Below are 23,443 nucleotides of genomic sequence, written 5' to 3'. Positions count from 1 at the left end.
GTCGCTTCCCATCCTACACAGTGGAGTTTTACAAGCCTTTTGATTGGTGTTCTAATGTCGGCGTGTTAATATAATAGACGTTAGCATACTTCCACGTTGGCGCCAAGTATCAAAACCATGATTTTTGGATTTAAACATACACAATTAGCTAAAAAGCTAGCATAAAACGTTAGCATGCTAATATAAAAGACGTTCGCACACTTCCAAGATGGCGCCAAGAATCAAAACCATGACAGTACAAAGTTAGCTAAAAAGCTAACATAAAACTTTAGCATGTCAACGTTGGCATGATGACATAGGACACGTTTAGGTAAAGGAGCTAAAAGGCACACATTCAATGCTGCTGTGCAGCAGGTGAATGTTTGCATAGCAGCAGGCCCCACAGTAACGATAATAACAAATATCCTGTGATGATGACATGAACGCTGGTCAGACCAGATGACAGAAAACGTCTTCATGATAATCCTTGGCAGCAAGAAAGATGTCACGTTAATCCTGGACATGATCAACATGTGTCGTCCAAAAATGGACATCAGGGATTAGCGGCGGAACAAGAAGAAGCTGGCGATTAAAAACACGACAAATCACAAAGTAGGCTAACTTGGATATACAGTATGTTTGAACGAAAACATTCATTGTTTACCCTACAAAATAACTTTGTGCCTAGAACAATCCGGATGGTTCTTTTCCGCTTTGTTCCAAAGGACACGAGGTCCACAGTTTCCAAAAACTATTTGAAACGTGGACTCGTCAGACCACAGAACACTTTTCCACTTTATATCAGTCCATCTTAGATGAGCTCGGGCCCAGCGAAGCTGGCGGCGTTTCTGGGTGTTGTTGATAAATGGCTTTGGCTTTGCATAGTAGAGTTTTAACTTGCACTTACATATGTAGCGACCAACTGTAGTTACGGACAGTGGTTTTCTGAAGTGTTCCTGAGCCCATGTGGTGATATCCTTTACACACTGACATCGCTTTTAGATGCGGTACTGCCTGAGGGATCCAAGGTCACGGCCTTGCCACTTACATGCAGTGATTTCTCCAGATTCTCTGAATCTTTTGATGATATTATGGTGAAATCCCTAAATTCCTTGCAATAGCTGGTTGAGAAATGTTGTTCTTAAACTGTTGGACAATTTGCTCACGCATTTGTTGACAAAGTGGTGACCCTTGCCCCGTCCTTGTTTGTGAATGACTGGGCATTCCATGGAAGCTGCTTTTATACCCAATCATGGCACCCACCTGTTCCCAAATTAGCCTGTTCACCTGTGGGATGTTCCAAATAAGTGTTCCTCAACTTTCTCAGTCTTTTTTGCCACTTATGCCAGCTTTTTTTAAACATGTTGCAGGCATCAAATTCCAAATGAGCTAATTATTTGCTAAAAAAATAAAGTTTCTCAGTTCGAACGTTAAATATCTTGTCTTTGCAGTCTATTCAATTGAATATAAGTTGAAAAGGATTTGCAAATCATTGTATTCTGTTTTTATTTACCATTTACACAACATTCCAACTTCACTGGTTTTGGGGTTTGTAGTTAATTTACACCATGACTGGGGAAGGTTGTTTGGATTGGGTCATATAGATAAATGCTGTGACATAACCGCCTACTCGTGAAATTCACGTCATTGACAACTAAACCCCTCAATTTGACCCACAGGCTCCGCCCCCGTGCCCTAGTTTGGACAACTTAGCAACCATAATTTGAATAAAAGTGCTTTTATTTATTTCAAGTATATGAGTTAGTGGCGTGAATAACAATACAGAGGGTAAAATCATACAAAGTAAACAAAAATGTTGTTTCAAACAATAAAAAATGTAAATAAGTAAAATACTAAAAGGCATTAGAATAATTAATAAGAGCTACAATTTGAATAAAAGAGAGCAAACAGTAAAAAAAGAGCAAACATTTGGATTGGAATGCGATAAAGCTGAAACGTTTTAACTAATAATTGATAATAATATACATTGTCACCTACAACGCCACGTTTTGTCTTTAATGATATATAATATCTGTTTTTAGCATTTAAAAAAAAAAAAGATATAAAGATGCCCCCCCATTTTTGACTTTTCAGTAAGCGGCCCTTGGTGGAAAAAGCTTAAAATATTACAAGCTCTTAAAATAAAAACTAAGTATACTTAAAATATAAACAAAGTTTGATTAGTTAATAAAATCGAATAATAATAACTTATGAATGACTTATTTGAAAAATGACAACAACCATAAAAACACCTTAAATGTGTAACTGAACATGAATATTTTTGACACACTAAGTTATGAAGTTACACAATTGTATTATTAATATAATTTGTATTCTATTCTTACACGGGGGGGAAAACAATTGTAAAAATGTAAGACAAAAGAGCAAAAATAATCAGTATGTAATGAGAAAAAAATATATTATATTTTATAAAAATAAAAGTTTTTAGCATTTTCTTTAAAAAAAATAAATCAATATGGCCGTCGCATACTTTGACTTTTCAGTATGCGGCCCTATGGTATGATTTGAAATACACAGCCTTTTCGATTTTAGCAGACGTGTTAGCTTTTTGCACAAAGCATCAGTATCGCCGATACCAGCCTGAAGTTTACTCGGTATTGGATCGGAAAGAAAAATCACCTGCCAACCAATGTCATGCAGAGATGTACTTATAACAATGTTATAGACAAATGATACTATTTATAAATGTTAATAAAGATGCAATGCTATGCAGAGGTGTACTTATAACAATGTTATAGACAAAATATACTATTTATAAACATTAATAAAAAACTGTCATGCAGAGGTGTACTTATAACAATGTTATAGACAAATTATACTATTTATAAATGTTAATAAAAATAGTGTCATGCAGAGGTGTATTTATAACAATGTTATAGACAAATGGTACTATTTATAAATGTTAATAAAGATACAATGTCATGCAGATGTGTACTTTTAACAATGTTATAGACAAAATATACTATTTATAAACGTTAATTAAAAACAGTGTCATGCAGAAGTGTACTTATAACAATGTTATAGACAACATATACTATTTATAAATTAATAAAAATTAGTGTCATGCAGAGGTGTACTTATAACAATGTTATAGACAAAATATACTATTTATAAATTAATAAAAATCAGTGTAATGCAGAGGTGTACTTATAACAATGTTATAGACAAATTATACTATTTATAAATGTTAATAAAATAGTGTCATGCAGAGGTGTACTTATCACAACAATATAGACAAAAAAGTATACTATTTATAAATGTTAATAAAGATAGTGTCATGCAGAGGTGTACTTATAACAATGTTATAGACACAATATACTATTTATAAATATTAATAAAGCTACAATGTCATGCAGATGTCTACTTTTAACAATGTTATAGACAAAATATACTATTTATAAACGTTAATAAAAACAGTGTCATGCAGAGGTGTACTTATAACAATGTTATAGACAAAATATACTATTTATAAATTAATAAAAATCAGTGTAATGCAGAGGTGTACTTATAACAATGTTATAGACAAATTATACTATTTATAAATGTTAATAAAATAGTGTCATGCAGAGGTGTACTTATCACAACAATATAGACAAAAAAGTATACTATTTATAAATGTTAATAAAGATAGTGTCATGCAGAGGTGTACTTATAACAATGTTATAGACACAATATACTATTTATAAATATTAATAAAGCTACAATGTCATGCAGATGTGTACTTTTAACAATGTTATAGACAAAATATACTATTTATAAACGTTAATAAAAACAGTGTCATGCAGAGGTGTACTTATAACAATGTTATAGACAAAATACACTATTTATAAATTAATAAAAATCAGTGTCATGCAGAGGTGTACTTATAACAATGTTATAGACAAATTATACTATTTATAAATGTTAATAAAATAGTGTCATGCAGAGGTGTACTTATCACAACAATATAGACAAAAAAGTATACTATTTATAAATGTTAATAAAGATAGTGTCATGCAGAGGTGTACTTATAACAATGTTATAGACATAATATACTATTTATAAATGTTAATAAAGATACAATGTCATGCAGATGTGTACTTTTAACAATGTTATAGACAAAATATACTATTTATAAACGTTAATAAAAAACAGTGTCATGCAGAGGTGTACTTATAACAATGTTATAGACAAAATATACTATTTATAAATTAATACAAATCAGTGTTATGCAGAGGTGTACTTATAACAATGTTATAGACAAATTATACTATTTATGAATGTTAATAAAATAGTGTCATGCAGAGGTGTACTTATAACAATGTTATAGACAAATTATACTATTTATAAATGTTAATAAAATAGTGTCATGCAGAGGTGTACTTATCACAACAATATAGACAAAAAAGTATACTATTTATAAATGTTAATAAAGATAGTGTCATGCAGAGGTGTACTTATAACAATGTTATAGACAAATAATACTATTTATAAATGTTAATAAAGATACATTGTTATGCAGAGGTGTACTTATAACAATGTTATAGACAAAATATACTATTTATAAACGTTAATAAAAAACAGTGTCATGCAGAGGTGTACTTATAACAATGTTATAGACAAAATATACTATTTATAAATTAATAAAAATCAGTGTCATGCAGAGGTGTACTTATAACAATGTTATAGACAAATTATACTATTTATAAAAGTTAATAAAACAGTGTCATGCAGAGGTGTACTTATCACAACAATATAGACAAAAAAGTATACTATTTATAAATGTTAATAAAGATAGTGTCATGCAGAGGTGTACTTATAACAATGTTACAGACACAATATACTATTTATAAATGTTAATAAAGATACAATGTCATGCAGATGTGTACTTTTAACAATGTTATAGACAAAATATACTATTTATAAACGTTAATAAAAAACAGTGTCATGCAGAGGTGTACTTATAACAATATTATAGACAAAATATACTATTTATAAATTAATAAAAATCAGTGTCATGCAGAGATGCACTTATAACAATGTTATAGACAAATGATACTATTTATAAATGTTAATAAAGATACAATGTCATGCAGATGTGTACTTTTAACAATGTTATAAACAAAATATACTATTTATAAACGTTAATAAAAAACAGTGTCATGCAGAGGTGTACTTATAACAATGTTATAGACAAAATATACTATTTATAAATGAATTTAAAAAACAGTGTCATGCAAAGGTGTACTTATAACAATGTTATAGACAAATTATACTATTTATAAATGTTAATAAAATAGTGTCATGCAGAGGTGTACTTATAACAATAATATAGACAAAAAAAATTATACTATTTATAAATGTTAATAAAGATAGTGTCATGCAGAGGTGTACTTATAACAATGTTATAGACAAATTATACTATTAATAAATGTTAATAAAGATACAATGTTATGCAGAGGTGTACTTATAACAACGTTATGGACAAATTAGACTATTTATAAATGTTAATAAAATAGTGTCATGCAGAGGTGTACTTATAACAACGTTATGGACAAATTAGACTATTTATAAATGTTAATAAAATAGTGTCATGCAGAGGTGTACTTATAACAATAATATAGAGAAACAAATTATACTAATTATATATGTTAATAAAGATAGTGTCATGCAGAGGTGTACTTATAACAATGTTATAGACAAATTATACTTATTTATAAATGTTCATAAAGATACAATGTTTTGCAGAGGTGTACTTATAACAATATTATAGACAAATGGTGCTATTTACAGAAAATAATTGATAATCACTAAATGCAAGTGAAGTTTAGCTTCATGCTAATTTGCGGTGAAGTGCAGTGAAAAGCTCAAGAACGCAAAAAAAAAAAAAAGGCCAACAGCAGCGACCAAGTGAGCACCGAGGACTTGCCAACACGACGGCGGGATTAGCGCACTGGAGGTGCGGGGGCGGGGGACTCCCGGGACAAGGTCCCTCATGTCGGACATAATCTGCAGGATGTCCTTTTCTACCCCCGGCCTGATTAATCCTGCCTCGAACACAAGCGTGGGCCAGATAACAACCACCAGCAGATGAAAAACAATCATCGCAGACAGGATTGAATCTTACATTTATTTCACCGTCAGCCCAAGGTTTTTGTTTTCCTTCCTTTTTTTTTTTTTACCTCTTACCTAAAGAATAAAACCCGGTGCTTTTAACTGTGGATAAATGAAGTCGGGAGTCTCGTCAAGGTTACTCTTTCAAACGCCGCAAGCTTTGTCTGCGCTTTTAACGAGGAGCACGATATAAAGATATATTAATAATAACTCTCACATCTATGACTCAAGCAAAGTCCTTAATACTTCAAACTGATGAAACATTTCTAATCCTTTCACCAAAACTCACTTTTCAACCGCACTCAAGACACTCAAACCTCGACATTTGCATGTCAAAATACAGGAGATGTCACGGAAAATGACCGTAAAATCCAAACTGTAAGCCGCTACTTTTTTGCTACGCTTTGAACTGCGCGGCTAATTTATCGTAATTTAAAAAAAAGGAAGAGTTAACATACTTCCAAGATGGTGCCAAGTATCAAAAGCAATGATTTTTAAATTTAAACTAAAAATGTTTACGAATATGCTGGAATAAAAAGACACCATGCTAATATAAGCATGCTAATGTTAACATGATATCATAGAGAAAGTTAGCAAACTTCTAAAATGGCGCCAAGCATCAAAATCCATGATTTTCGGTTCAAATGAATACAATTAGCAAAAATACTAGCATAAAACATATCAAATATTTTTAGGTTTAAACTAATTAAACTTAGATAAAGTGCTGGCATAAAATGTTAGCATGCTAACATATGAGAAGTTAGCATACTTGTAAGAGTGCACCAAGTTTTAAAGGCCATGATTTTTTTGGTTTAAACAAATAACATTTAGCTGAGATATTTGCATAAAACATTAACACGCTAACATAGGATAAGTTAGCATAATTGTAATATGGCACCAAGCATCTAAATCCATTATTTTAGGTTCAAATAAATACAATTAGCAAAAATACTAGGATAAAACATTTGCTCGCTAACATTAGCATGATGACGTTAGCATACATTTAAGATGACACCTAGTAACATGCTGTAATCAATGATTTTTAGGTTGCATAAAATTTTAGCATGCTAACGTAAGAGAAATTAGCATTCTTCTAAGATTGCACCAAGTTTCAAAAGCCATGATTTTTAAGTTGAAATGAACAGATTTCGTTACAATTTTAGCATAGAACATTAGCATGTTAGTATATAATAATTTGTCATGTTAATATTAACACGCTAAGATAGGATAAGTTAGCATTATTTTAATATGGCGGCAAGTATCAAAATCCATGATTTTTAGGTTCAAATGAATCCAATTAGCAAAACTTATAGTATAAAATTAGCATGTTAATATTAGTATGCCAATATAGGATAAGTTAAGATATTTGTAATATGTCGCCAAGTATCAAAATACATGATTTTTAGAATAAAATTACATAAAATGTTAGCATAAAACATTAGCATGTTAATATTAGTATGCTACCATAGGATAAGTTAGCATATTTCTAATATGTCGCCATGTATCAAAATATATGATTTTTAAGTTTAAACCAATAAAATTAGATAAAATATTAGCATAAAACATTAGCATGTCAATATTAGAATGCCAACATAGGATAAGTTAACATATTTCTAATATGTAGCCAAGCATCAAAAGCAATGATTTTTAGGTTTAAACCAATACAATTTGATAAAATGTTAGCATATTTCTAATTTGTCGCCATGTATCAAAAGCCATGATTTTAGGCTCAAACCAATAAAATATGTTGAAATGTTAGCATAAAACATTAGCATGTTAATATTAGTATGCCAACATAGGATAAGTTAACATATTTGTAATTTGTCGCCATGTATCAAAATACATGATTTTCAGGTTTAAACCAATACAATTTGATAAAATGTTAGCATAAAACATTAGCATGTTAATATTAGTATGCTAACATAGGATAGGTTAACATATTTCTAGTACGTCGCCATGTATCAAAAGCCATGATTTTAGGCTTAAACCAATAAAATATGTTGAAATGTTAGCATAAAACATTAGCATGTTAATATTAGTATGCTAACATAGGATGAGTTAGCATATTTCTAATTTGTCGACAAGTATCAAAATACATGAAACCAATAAAATGAGATCAAATGTTAGCATAAAACATTAGCATGTTAATATCAGTACCCTCCCATAGGATAAGTTAGCATATTTTTAATATGTCGCCATGTATCAAAATACATGATTTTTAGGTTTAAACCTATACAATTTGATAAAATATTAGCATAAAACATTAGCATGTTAATATCAGTACGCTACCATAGGGTAAGTTAGCATATTTCAAATATGTCGCCAAGTATCAAAAGCCATGATTTTAGGCTTAAACCAATAAAATATGTTGAAATGTTAGCATAAAACATTAGCATGTTAATATTAGTATGCCAACATAGGATAAGTTAAGATATTTCTAATATGTCGCCATGTATCGAAATACATGATTTTTAGGTTTAAACCAATAAAATGAGATAAAATGTTAGCATAAAACATTAGCTTGTCAATATCAGTACGCTACCATAGGCTAAGTTAGCATATTTCTAATTTGTCGCCAAGTATCAAAATACATGATTTTTAGGTTTAAACCAATAAAATGAGATAAAATGTTAGCATAAAACATTAGCATGTCAATATCAGTACGCTACCATAGGCTAAGTTAGCATATTTCTAATTTGTCGCCATGTATCAAAAGCAATAATGAGCTAAAATGGTAGCATGAAATGTTAGCGTGCTAAATAAGTAACATTATACATAAGTAATACTAAAGAATTGGTTTCTAAGCTCGTTTTTTGGTTGCCTTGGACACGTTTGCCAACCAATAAAATGCAAGAGAAAGATGAGTTAGCGACAAATGTAAACAAAGTACATTACAATAAAGTAACAAGTAAATAATATACAGTAAAGTAAAACATTTGCCAACAATGCATGGACACATCAGCCAGCTGAGCTCTCCTATTGTGGGTGTGTGGCGCCCTCTAGTGGCCACCACATGTAGCTCACCTCCAGTAGACCAGGATGCCGATGAGGACCATCAGGCCGAGGCCAGTGAGGGTGGAGATGACGGCCAGGGGAACCGCGGCCTTCCTCTCGCCCTCCCTGATGGATGCCACTCGAGACTCGTGGCTGCTGTTGCTGACGTCTGCACGACACGCACACACACACACACACACACACACACACACACACACACACACACACACACACACACACACACACACACACACACACACACACACAAACACACACATTGCTATTATGATACAAGTGCAACCAAGGTGTGTGTGTGTGTGTAGCTTTAATGCTAATAAGCACTATCGTGTACTTGAGTCCCTTTTGACAAGTGTGCACTTGTCCAATGTAATAGATGTCACATATCACACACACATTGAGGACACAAACATTAGCATAGCTGTGTGACCCTCGTGCTAACATTACATTTAAAATCCTGCTAAGTTAGCAACATTAGCATAGCTGAGTGAGCTACATGCTAACATGAAGTGTTTACATCACCCTGGGTTAGCTGCACTGGCATAGCTATGTGAGCTACATGCTAACATGATTTTTTTTTTTAACATCACGCTCAGTTAGCCACTAGCATGGCTGTGTGAGCTACATGCTAACATGACATTTGAACATCATGCTAGGTTAAGAAGTAGCATAGCTCTATTTGCTACATGCTAAAATGACATTTTAACATCACACTAGGTCAGCAACATTAGCATAGCTGTGTGAGCTACATGCTAACATGAAATTTTAACATCATGGCAGGTTAAGAACACTACCTCAGCGAGTTGAGCTACAGGCTAACATGACATTTTGACATCATACTTAGTTACGAACATTAGCTTAGCTAGGTGAACTACATGCTAACATGGCATTTTGACATCATACTAGGTCAGCAACACTAGCATAGCTATATGAGATAAATGCTAACATGAAATATTAACATTATGCCAGATTAAAAACACTATCTCAGCTTCCTGCTAACAATACATGTTAGCATCATGTCAGATTAGGAACACTAGCATAGCTAGGTGAGCTACATGCTAACGTGACATTTTAACATCATACTAGGTCAGCAACACTAGCATAGCTATATGAGCTAAATGCTAAAATGAAATATTAACATCATGCTAGGTGAAGAAGTAGCATAGCTCTATTGGCTACATGCCAACATGACATTTTAACATCACAATAGGTCAGCAACATTAGCATAGCTGTGTGAGCTACATGCTAACATGAAATTTTAACATCATGGCAGGTTAAGAACACTACCTCAGCGAGTTGAGCTACAGGCTCACATGGCATTTAAACATCATACTTAGTTAGGAACACTAGCTTAGCTAGGTGAACTACATCCTAAAATTGCATTTTAACATCATACTAGGTCAGCTACACTAGCAAAGCTATATGAGCTAAATCCTAACATGACATTTTAACATTATGCCAGATTAAGAACACTATCTAAGCCAGGTGAGCTTCCTGCTAACAATATATGTTAGCATCATGTCAGGTTAGGAACACTAGCATAGCTAGGTGAGCTACATGCTAACGTGACATTTTAACAAATCGCTAGGTTTACAACACTAGCATAGCTGTGTGAACTACAGGCTAAAATGACATTTTAACATCATACTAGGTCAGCAACACTAGCATAGCTATATGAGCTAAATGCTAACATGAAATTTTAACATTATGTCAGATTAAGAACACTATCTCAGCCAGGTGAGCTTCCTGCTAACATTACATGTTAGCATCATGTCAGGTTAGGAATACTAGCATAGCTAGGTAAGCTACATGCTAACGTGACATTTTAACAAACCGCTAGGTTTGCAACACTAGTATAGCTGTGTGAACTACATGCTAAAATGACATTTTAACATCATACTAGGTCAGCTACACTAGCATAGCTATATGAGCTAAATGCTAACATGACATTTTAACATTATGCCAGATTAAGAACTCTATCTAAGCCAGGTGAGCTTCCTGCTAACATTACACGTTAGCATCATGTCAGGTTAGGAACACTAGCATAGCTAGGTGAGCTACATGCTAACGTGACATTTTAACAAACCACTAGGTTTGCAACACTAGCATAGCTGTGTGAAATACATGCTAAAATGACATTTTAACATCATACTAGGTCAGCAACACTAGCATAGCTATATAAACTAAATGCTAACATGACATTTTAATATTATGCCAGATTAAGAACACTATCTCAGCCAGGTGAGATTCCTGCTAACATTACATGTTAGCATCATGTCAGGTTAGGAACACTAGCATAGCTAGGTGAGCTAAATGCTAACGTGACATTTTAACAAACCGCTAGGTTTGCAACACTGTGTGAACTACATGCTAAAATTACATTTTAATATCGTGCTCGGTTAGCAACGTTAGCATAGCTATGTAAGCCACACGCTAAAATGGCATTTTAACATCACACTACGTTCGCCACTCTAGTATAGCTATGTGAGCTACATGCTAACTTGACATTTTAACATCATAATAAGTTAGCAACATTAGCATAGCTACATGCTAACATGACATTTTTACGTCATGCAGGGTTAGCAACACTGGCATTGCTATATGAGCTATATGCTAACATGACATTTTAACAAACCAATAAGTTAGCAAACCTAGCAAAGCTGTGTGAACTATATGCTAATTTGACATTTTAGCAACACAGTAGGTTAGCCACACTAGCATAGCTATGTAAGCTACATGCTAAAATGACATTTTAACACCGCGCAAAGTTAGCCACACTAGCAGAGCTATGTGAGCTAGATGCTAACATGACATTTTAGCATCATGCTAAGTTAGCATATTCACTGAAAAAAACCCTAAATGATTCAACCTACAACCCCCATGTCTGTAACTGACAGACGGATAGTTGGCAGAACTTTTGTAATGATGTGTAGTGAAGCCTGCTTCATCAAAAAGTGACAGGGGGCAGGCTCGTCTAGCTCAGGGCGGGTCAGATCATGGTCCATGATCCAAACTAGTGAAGAATAAGATTTTTTTTTTTTTAATCATGTTTCATAAACAATCTCTGGTTAGAACATATCAGTGGAAGTGCAATGACGGTGAACAAATGCATGCTGGGATACACGCCTGTTCTGTAAGACGTTAGTGAAAGTGAGGCGGTGAGGTGAACGTGTGGAAGGAACAGAAATTATTAAACGCTATGAATCGGTTTTGTTTGACTTTCTCGCATCTCGTCATGAAGTCACACTTTGCAGGCATGACTCAGCGATTCCTTCCCTGACGGCGTGTTACCTGCGACTGGCTCCTCCTCTTTCTCCGACTCGCGTCCCGTGCGCTCGGAGATGGTGAAGTCCGAGGAGGTCTCGTTGTCGTAAAGACTCTCGCCCTGACCCGAGCCGCTCTCCTCGTCTCCGCCCAGCGACCAGGGCGAAGTGGGGGTCGGTGGCGGAGTCGAGGTCGGCGGCGGAGTCGAGATCAGCGGCGCAGTCGAGGTCGGCGCGGGAACACTTGGCGTCACAACCTGGCCTGCTCGCTCTGATCCAGTGGCGTTGCCGCTGCCACTCTCGCTATCGAAATAGAACGCAGAGGACCGATCTTCCAGATCCTCTGGGGTCTGTCCGGATTGCGAGCTGCCGGATGAAGGAGCGGTGTTAGTTGCGTCGGTGGAGGAAGCGGTGTTAGTGGCGTCGGTGGAATGGGGACGCGTGCTCTCCCCCGAGGCCGAGAACTGGACCCTGTCCCAGTCCTGATCCGTGCCGTCCTGCCGGTCAGGGGAGAGCGCTGAACCCGAGACACCGCTACTGGTGTCCACTGTCCATTCAGGGGTGGCGACTGCGGGGACGGAGGTTGTGGGGGAGGAAGGGAGGACGGAGGTCTCATCAGACAGTGAGAACGAGGACTCAGGTGTTGTGGCTGCAACAGAAAGAGGCGGGGCACTGTGAATGGCGTCCAGGAGGTGGAAGTGCGGCGTCGAAGACGAGGAAGAAGTGAGCAGAGGACGATCTGAGGAGTGACCAGCAGAACCCAGCGCAGAAAGGGAACTCGCGAGGTCGCCACCACCGACACCAGAGGCAGAGGGCGGGCCCACGCTAGCGTAAGAGGATGGCAGGATGAGGTGAGGCGTGGCGTGTGGCCAGGACGAGGACACCGACGGTCCCAGCGAGCAGCCGCACAAGGTGTCCACGTCACTCGCCAAGGACAAGCCGTCACCGCTGACCTCAGGGAGAAAGGACTCCAGCAAGCTTCCTGTGGCGTCCCTGAACAGCTCCACCTCGTTAGAAAATGACTGCTTTAGACCTGGTGTAGCGCCGGAAAGCGGGAGGTCGCTAGCAAGAAGAACCGAAGGGTGCAGGGTGGGGCTGAGGGACAGGGTCACGCCCCATTCTGACAGCTCCACCCCGTAAGAAGGCTCCGGCGCCATTTGGACGTGAGGAGTGTGGCTAAACACTGACGGCTCGCCCGAAGAGAAAGACACCAAATCATCAAAGGTGGCACTATAGAGGGAGGGGTCAGAAGGTGCAGGGACAGGGAGCGAGGGTGCGGGGTCAGAAGCTGGGTCATTACTAGGCAGCAATGCGGTAGCGGCATGCTGGGGGTCCGAGGCAGAGGCGGGAAACAGCGAGGAGGAGGAAGGGGGAAGGTCATGCAGGCAGGCGGAGGGGGCAGGGCCAGGATCCGTGACACCATACAGCGGGAAGGAGGAGGGGCCAACAGAGAGGGGCTCACCGTTCGAGAGTGTTGCCACGGTCTGCGAGAGAACACCGTTCCGCCACATGGAAGTCTTTGTGGGTGTGGTACGAGGCACACCCGGGGTCGCCGAGGAAGACGGCGCTCTCTGGACCCCCTGGACGTCTTCCAGTCCGTTCGAGAGCGTTGCCACGGTCTGCGAGAGAACACCGTTCCGCCACATGGATGTCTCTGTGGGTGTGGTACGAGACACACCCGGGGTCGCCGAGGAAGACGGCGCTCTCTGGACCCCCTGGACGTCTTCCAGTCCGTTCGAGAGCGTTGCCACGGTCTGTGAGAGAACACCATTCCGCCACATGGATGTCTCTGTGGGTGTGGTACGAGACACACCCGGGGTTGTCGAGGAAGACGACGCTCTCTGGACCCCCTGGACGTCTTCCAGTCCGTTCGAGAGCGTTGCCACGGTCTGCGAGAGAACACTGTTCCGTCGCATGGATGTCTCTGTGGATGTGGTACGAGACACACCCGGGGTTGACGAGGAAGACGGCGCTCTCTGGACACCCTGGACGTCTTCCAGTCCGCTTGCCTCGGTGGCCCAATCGTCCCTTTCGGGCGTTGCCGGACCTTCATCTGTCCCGAAATGGACGGACGATGCCGTGCCGCTCACGTTAAAGACAGTGCCGTTTAAGGGCGCACCTTGACCGCCTAAAGTCGTTACTGTGCTCGTGGTCATACTGACGCTACGGCTTTCAGGGGACTTTGGACTGACGCCGCCAAGGGCGTCGCTGGCCTTCGCGTGCAAAACAGTGGCAGAAGTGAGCGCCGGCTTGGTTGTGATGTCAAAAGAAGGGGTGGAGTCCTTGGACCCTTGGACGTGTGGTGATCTGGCGGTCTCTGGTGGCACGATGGAGGTACTGCGTTCATTGGTTCGACCAGAACTAAGGGATGTGGCTGAAACAACAGACCCTGATGTGGTGGCTATGGCGACAGGTTGGAGGAGGGGAGGTGATGTGGAGGTCCTTGGGGACTTTGTCGGAATCCACGGCGGGTCTTCCGTTTTTACGGCGTCATCCCAGGAGAGGTGCGGTTGGTAGATGTCCTGGTGACAAGTCAAGGTGTTACAAGCGTGATACTCGATCCAAGATTTGACATCAAAGACGTCTTACCTCGTCCTCAAAGTCATTTGAAGGTGGGAGGAGACTATTTGCTGCAAGACAGGTAAAACACAAATCAGTCAGAATAAACCCGACCCAACGTGAGGACGGAATGAACAAAGACAGGGTTCCAACATTCTGGAGAGTTGAGAGGAACACCAGACTAGAAGTGACAGCGGGAGAAGGAAAGCTTAGACATTTCAAAATAAAAGTCCAACACATGCCATCATGCAAACTAAAATATTTTGCTCTAAGTCAGGGGTGTCCAAAGCATGGTCCGGCACATTGTTGAATAATATTAGCATGCTAGCTTTTTTGCTAATTTTGCATGTTTGCTTGATGAATGATACCTGTTAGCATGTGAACATTAACATGCTAGCTGTTTTTTAATTTTTAGCTAATTTCGTAGGTAAACACCTCAGTCGTATTTTGCTACTTAATGCATGCTAACTTTAGCATGCTTGCATTTTTGACACATTTTTAGTAATATATTTTGGTACTTGACATGTTAGTCAACATTTTAGCATGCTAGCATTAGCACGCTAGCATTTTCAGCTAATTTAGCAGGTATAGATCTCAGTGTCATACTTTGGTGTTTCACTAATGCTGACTGTAAGCATGTTATTGTTAGCATGCTAGCTTTTTTCTGTTGCTAATTTTGCAAGTGTAATACTCAGCGTTCAAATATTTTGTTACTTGACGAATGATACCTGTTAGCATGTGAACATTAACATGCTAGCTGTTTTTTATTTTTAGCTACTTTTGTAGGTAAACACCTCAGTCATATATTGCTACTTAATGCATGCTAACCTTAGCATGCTTGCATTTTGACAAATTTTTCAGTAGTACATTCTAGCCTGCTAGCCTTAGCACACTAGCATTTTTAGCTAATTTAGCAGTTATAGACCTCAGTGTCGTATAATTTCGTGTTTCACTAATGGTACATATAAGCATGTTATTGTTAGCATGTTAGCATAATACTGCTAGCATGCTACCTTTTTTCTTAATTTTGCACGTATACCCCTCAGCGTCAGGTATTTTGTTACTTGATGAATGATATCTGTTAGCATGTAAACATTAACATGCTTGCTGTTTTTTGTTTTTTTTAGCTAATTTTGTAGGTAAACACCTCAGTCATATTTTGCTACTTGAGGCTTGCATTTTTGACAAATTTTTCAATAATATTTTTCGGTACTTGACACGTTAACATTTTAGCGTGCTTGCATTTTTGACACATTTTTCAGTAGCATATTTCGGTACATTTTAGCCTGTTAGCCTTACCACGCTAGCATTTTTAGCTAATTTAGCAGGTATAGACCTCAGTGTCATATAATTTCGTGTTTCACTAATGCTACATATAAGCATGTTATTGTTAGTATGTTAGCATAATACTGCTAGCACGCTACCTTTTTTCTTAATTTTGCACCTCAGCGTCAGGTATTTTGTTACTTGATGAATTATATCTGTTAGCATGTAAACATTAACATGTTAGCGTTTTTTTTTTTAGCTCATTTTGTTGGTAAACACCTCAGTCATATTTTGCTACTTGAGGCATGCTAACATGCTTGCATTTTTGACAAAATTTTCAGTAATATTTTTTGGTACTTGACACGTTAACATTTTAGCATGCTTGCATTTTTGACAAATTTTTCAGTAGTATATTTAGGTACATTTTAGCCTGCTAGCCTTACCATGCTAGCATTTTTAGCTAATTTAGCAGGTATAGACCTCAGTGTCGTATAATTTCGTATTTCACTAATGCTAAATATAAGCATTTTATTGTTAGCATGTTAGCATAATACTGCTAGCATGCTACCTTTTTTCTTAACTTTGCACCTCAGCGTCAGGTATTTTGTTACTTGATGAATTATATCTGTTAGCATGTAAACATTAACATGTTAGCGTTTTTTTTTTTTAGCTCATTTTGTTGGTAAACACCTCAGTCATATTTTGCTACTTGAGGCATGCTAACATGCTTGCATTTTTGACAAATTTTTCAGTAATATTTTTCGGTACATTTTAGCCTGCTAGCCTTACCACGCTAGCATTTTTAGCTAATTTAGCAGGTATAGACCTCAGTGTCGTATAATTTCGTGTTTCACTAATGCTAAATATAAGCATTTTATTGTTAGCATGTTAGCATAATACTGCTAGCATGCTCCCTTTTTTCTTAATTTTGCACCTCAGCGTCAGGTATTTTGTTACTTGATGAATTATATCTGTTAGCATGTAAACATTAACATGTTAGCGTTTTTTTTTTTTAGCTCATTTTGTTGGTAAACACCTCAGTCATATTTTGCTACTTGAGGCATGCTAACATGCTTGCATTTTTGACAAATTTTTCAGTAATATTTTTCGGTACTTGACACGTTAACATTTTAGCATGCTTGCATTTTTGACAAATTTTTCAGTAGTATATTTCAGCACATTTTAGCCTGCTAGCCTTACCACGCTAGCATTTTTAGCTAATTTAGCAGGTCTAGACCTCAGTGTCGTATAATTTCGTGTTTCACTAATGCTATATATAAGCATGTTATTGTTAGCATGTTAGCATAATACTGCTAGCATGCTACCTTTTTTCTTAATTTTGCACCTCAGCGTCAGGTATTTTGTTACTTGATGAATGATATCTGTTAGCATGTAAACATTAACATGCTAGCTGTTTGTTTTTTGTTAGCTAATTTTATAGGTAAACACCTCAGTCATATTTTGCTACTTGAGGCATGCTAACAAGCTTGCATTTTAGACAAATTTTTCAATAATACTTTTCGGTACTTGACACGTTAGTTAACATTTTAGCATGCTAGCATTAGCACGCTAGCTTTTTTTTAGCTAATTTAGCCAGTTTAGACCTCGGTGTCATATCATTTTGTCTTTCACTAATGCTAACTGTAAGCATGTTATTGTTAGCATGTTAGCATGCTAGCTTATTTAGCTCATTTTGCTATTTTTTTCTGACCTGGCGCTATCTGGCGAGCGTGCTAACTGTCAGTTCCGTCAGTTACGAGACTTCTACCGAAATTGCATTGTCTAATTCTTTAAAAGAAAACATATTGAACAGGTTTTGAAGGTGAAAACCACCAACCACTGATTTGTCGGTTTTTGGCCCTGAGTGGAAAAAGCTTGAGCACCCCTGCTCTAATAAGTCTTGTCTTCCCCCTCTGAGGAGTTTGAACTCCGCCCATCTGCCACCAAGGAGGCGTAAAACAAAAAGGAGTGAGCGGTCTTACCTGTCACAAGAAGACCAGTTGAAACTGGTGTGAAGCATGAAGTGAGATTTTACAGGTTTATTATGAAAGTGAAACTAAATGTCAATGTCTCTAAATAAATCCATCCAAGTTGTGTGTGTCATACGCTTTATTGGTCCGTCAATCAGTGGCTGTTACATACTGTAGCTTTAATGTTCCCTCTGGGTGTTCGGCATGCAAGTGGAATAAAAAATAACGTTTTGTGAAGATGAAAAAACCGTCTTACGGTCACGCCACAACAAAGACGGCGACACAGGAAGTGAGGTGGTGAGCCACACAACGAGCGTCTCAAAATGAAGAACTACTAACCAAGACAGAAAAAAAAAGGAGAGAAGCAGAAACAAGAGACGCAGGAAGGTGGCGAGGCGTGACGGCGATGACTAAAAGGTTACATACATTCTTACACGGACATAATATTCTCCACGCCTCACGTTGCTAAGATGAGAAAAGCTAAGCTAAGGTCGTCCTCGGTAACGGCCGCTCTTACCGGGGTCGTCGACGGCCATAGCGACCGTGAGGACGTCGCTGGCGCGTCCGCGGAGGCCGTTGGCGCACACCGCCACCACCTGGACCGCGTAGGTGGAGTTGGCGGTTACGTCGTCCAGTATCGCCCCCTGGTGGGACGGAAAGACGAGGGCGTCAACCGTAGCACCATAACATGACCAATCACTATGATCAATTACAAATAACATGACCAACAATGACCTTTATATATATATATATATATATATATGTCTTAATAAGGTTATCCAAAAAATAGTGCTCGATACCGTAGTAGAGCGCAATATATGTATGTGTGGGAAAAAAATCACAAGACTATTTCATCTCTACAGGCCTGTTTCATGAGGGGGGGTTCCCTCAATCATCAGGAGATTTTAATGGGAGCATTCACATACCATGGATTATATAGGGCACAGAGTGGGTGGGTACAGGCTGGTGTAGGGGCGTGGTGATTGGCTCATGTGTTACCTAGGAGGTGTTTCCGTCTGTGGCGGCATGCTGTTACAATTTCGCTGCGCTTGTTGAGGGATGACAGGTCTGGACGGTAAATAATAAACAGTTTTTCTTTCAAGCATAGGTTGCATCTTTTATTACCACTATTGTAAGGTGTGCTGGATGCAAGAATTTGCCATGTTATTGAATATTCAACATTATTGTCTTTGAGGTCCCAAATGTGTTTGCTGAGTTCTGTGGTATTCCGCAGGTTTTGGTTCCTGAAAGAAGCCTTGTGATTGTTCCATCTGGTTTTGAACTCTCCTTCAGTTAATCCTACATATGTGTCGGATGTGTTAATGTCCTTGCGTGTTACCTTAGATTGGTAGACAACTGATGTTTGTAAGCACCCCCCGTTGAGAGGGCAATCAGGTTTCTTTCGACAGTTGCAACCTTTGTTGGTTTTGGAGTCGCTCTGTCCGGGGGCCGACGGCTCATTTGCAATTGTTTTGTTGTGGTTTGAGATGATTTGTCGTATATTGTTCATACAGCTGTAGCTCAATTTAATGTTGTTCTTGTTGAATACTTTTCTTAGGGTGTTGTCTTTGGGAAAGTGTTTGTCAATCAGATTGAGGAATTTGTGTCCAATGTTAGTTGAGACGTTTTTGCTGTATGGGGGGTTGTACCAGATGATGTCGTTTCGTTTTCTGTTCTTTTTCGGTTGGTTTCCTGGCGTGGGTTCATAGATGAGGGTGAAATTGTATCCGCTTTCATCAAGGGCTTTTTGGTACGGGGGGGTTGCTTGGTCAAATTCAGCTTTGCTAGATGACAGCATCGATAGCCTTTTATTAATTCCGGTAGGTATTCTTTTCGTGGTGGTGGGTGGGTGGTTGCTGTCATGGTGCACGTATTGGAGTGTTGTGTTGGGTTTCGTGAATGGTTGGTAGCTGTTATTTCTCAGGTTGAAAGTGACGTCAAGGAAGTTGACGGTTTGCTTGTTGGCTTCAATGGTGATCCGTAGGCCGTTCTCTTTGAAAATTTGGCATATGCGCTTCTTGGTATTCTCGCTGCTCCTTGGCGAGGCGCGACACACTGCCAGTCCGTCATCACGGTAAATACCAAGGTTCAGATTGAGGCTGGCGAGCCGTCGGCCCCCGGACAAAGCGACTCCAAAACCAACAAAGGTTGCAACTGTCGAAAGAAACCTGATTGCCCTCTCAACGGGGGGTGCTTACAAACATCAGTTGTCTACCAATCTAAGGTAACACGCAAGGACATTAACACATCCGACACATATGTAGGATTAACTGAAGGAGAGTTCAAAACCAGATGGAACAATCACAAGGCTTCTTTCAGGAACCAAAACCTGCGGAATACCACAGAACTCAGCAAACACATTTGGGACCTCAAAGACAATAATGTTGAATATTCAATAACATGGCAAATTCTTGCATCCAGCACACCTTACAATAGTGGTAATAAAAGATGCAACCTATGCTTGAAAGAAAAACTGTTTATTATTTACCGTCCAGACCTGTCATCCCTCAACAAGCGCAGCGAAATTGTAACAGCATGCCGCCACAGACGGAAACACCTCCTAGGTAACACATGAGCCAATCACCACGCCCCTACACCAGCCTGTACCCACCCACTCTGTGCCCTATATAATCCATGGTATGTGAATGCTCCCATTAAAATCTCCTGATGATTGAGGGAACCCCCCCTCATGAAACAGGCCTGTAGAGATGAAATAGTCTTGTGATTTTTCCCCCACACATACATATATATATATATATATATATATATATATATATATATATATATATATATATATATATATATATATATATATATATATATATATATATATACATACATATACATACATATATATATATATATATATATATATATATATATATATATATATATATATACATATATATGTATATGTATATATATATATTTATATATATATATACACACACATACATACATATATATATACATACATACATATATATACATATATATATATATATATATATATATATATATATATATATATATATATATATATATATATATATATATATATATATGTGACCCATAACCTACCTAATATCAATGGCTCATAACATGACCAATCACTATCACCAAAAACAAATAACATGACCAACAATGACAATGACCTAATAACGTGACCAATAACCATAACATTAATCATAACATGACCAACAACCATAACATGACCAATAACATAACTAATAACAACATCACCAATAACCATAACATGACCAATAACCATAACATGAATCATAACATGACCAATAACCATAACATGAACCATAATAACATGACCAATAACCATAACATGAACCATAATAACATGACCCATAACTATAACATTAATCATAATATGACCAATAATAACATGACCAATAACCATAACATGAACCATAATAACATGACCCATAACTATAACATTAATCATAATATGACCAATAATAACATGGCCAATAACCAAAACATGACCAATCATAAAATGACCAATAGCCATAACATGAACCATAATAACATGACCAATAACCATAACATGAATCATAACATGACCAATAACACGAACCATAATAACATGACCCATAACTATAACATTAATCATAAAATGACCAATAACCAAAACATGACCAATCATAACATGACCAATAACCATACCATGAACCATAATAACATGACCAATAACCATACAATGAACCATAATAACATGACCAAAAACATAACATGAATCATAACATGAACCATAATCATAACATGACCAATAACCACAACATGAATCATGACATGACCAATAACCATAACATGAATCATAACATGACCAATAACCATAACATGAATCATGACATGACCAATAACCATAACATGAATCATAATAACATGATCAATAACATAACATTAATCATAACATGAACCATAATCATAACATGACCAATAACCAAAACATGAAATGACCAATAACCATAACATAAATCATAACATGACCAATAACCATAACATGAACCATAATAACATGACCAATAACCATAACATGAATCATAACATGACCAATAACCATTGCCATGAACCATAATAACATGACCAATAACCATAACATGAATCATAACATGACCAATAACCATAACATGAATCATAACATGACCAATAACCACAACATGAACCATAATAACATGACTAATAACCATAACATGAATCATAACATGACCAACAACCATAACATGACCAATAACATAACATGACTAATAATAACATGACCAATAACCATAACATGAATCATAACATGACCGATAACCATACCATGAACCATAACAACATGCCCATGAATCATAACATGACCAATAACCATAACATGAACCATAATAACATGACCAATAACCATAACATGAACTATAATAACATGACCAATAACATGAATCATAACATGACCAATAACCATAACATGAACCATAACAACATGACACATAACTATAACATTAATCATAACATGACCAACCATAACATGACCAATAACCATACCAAGAACCATAATAACATGACCAATAACCATAACATGACCAATAACCATAACATGAACCATAATAACATGACCCATAACTATAACATTAATCATAACATGACCAACCTAAACATGACCAATAACCATACCATGAACCATAATAACATGACCAATAACCATACCATGAACCATAATAACATGATCAATAACATAACATGAATCATAACATGACCAATAACCATAACATGAATCATGACATGATCAATAACCATAACATGAATCATGACATGACCAATAACCATAACATGAACCATAATAACATGACCCATAACTATAACATTAATCATAACATGACCAACCATAACATGACCAATAACCATACCATGAACCATAATAACATGACCAATAACATAACATGAATCATAACATGACCAATAACCATAACATGAATCATGACATGACCAATAACCATAACATGAATCATGACATGACCAATAACCATAACATGAATCATAACATGACCAATAACCATAACATGAATCATGACATGACCAATAACCATAACAAGAATCATAATAACATGACCAATAACCATAACATGAATCATGACATGACCAATAACCATAACATGAATCATAACCATAACATGAAACATGACATGACCAATAACCATAACATGAAACATGACATGACCAATAACCATAACATGAATCATGACATGACCAATAACCATAACATGAATCATAACATGACCAATAACCATAACA

At 37.3% G+C, this 23,443-nt stretch overlaps 1 protein-coding gene across 6 annotated transcripts in view; it reads right to left on the bottom strand.

Annotated features, from left to right (window-relative positions):
* Positions 1-23,443, bottom strand: part of ptprz1a (protein tyrosine phosphatase receptor type Z1a) — a 138,990-nt gene that overhangs the window by 29,826 nt on the left and 85,721 nt on the right. For 4 of the 6 annotated variants that reach the window (XM_061924698.1, XM_061924697.1, XM_061924699.1 and 1 more), the window contains 4 exons: positions 18,681-18,807; positions 14,958-14,998; positions 12,397-14,890; positions 9,118-9,256 (listed from right to left, as the gene is read on the bottom strand). In XM_061924698.1, coding sequence (XP_061780682.1) covers positions 9,118-9,256; positions 12,397-14,890; positions 14,958-14,998; positions 18,681-18,807 — 2,801 coding nt within the window. The remainder of the gene's footprint in view (positions 1-9,117; positions 9,257-12,396; positions 14,891-14,957; positions 14,999-18,680; positions 18,808-23,443) is intronic. The other 2 variants (XM_061924702.1, XM_061924703.1) reach the window with 2 other exon arrangements.

The sequence above is a fragment of the Nerophis lumbriciformis genome, linkage group LG29, assembly GCF_033978685.3.
Source record: "Nerophis lumbriciformis linkage group LG29, RoL_Nlum_v2.1, whole genome shotgun sequence".
Taxonomy (NCBI): domain Eukaryota; kingdom Metazoa; phylum Chordata; class Actinopteri; order Syngnathiformes; family Syngnathidae; genus Nerophis; species Nerophis lumbriciformis.
This window is presented reverse-complemented; position numbering and strand designations above follow the sequence as displayed.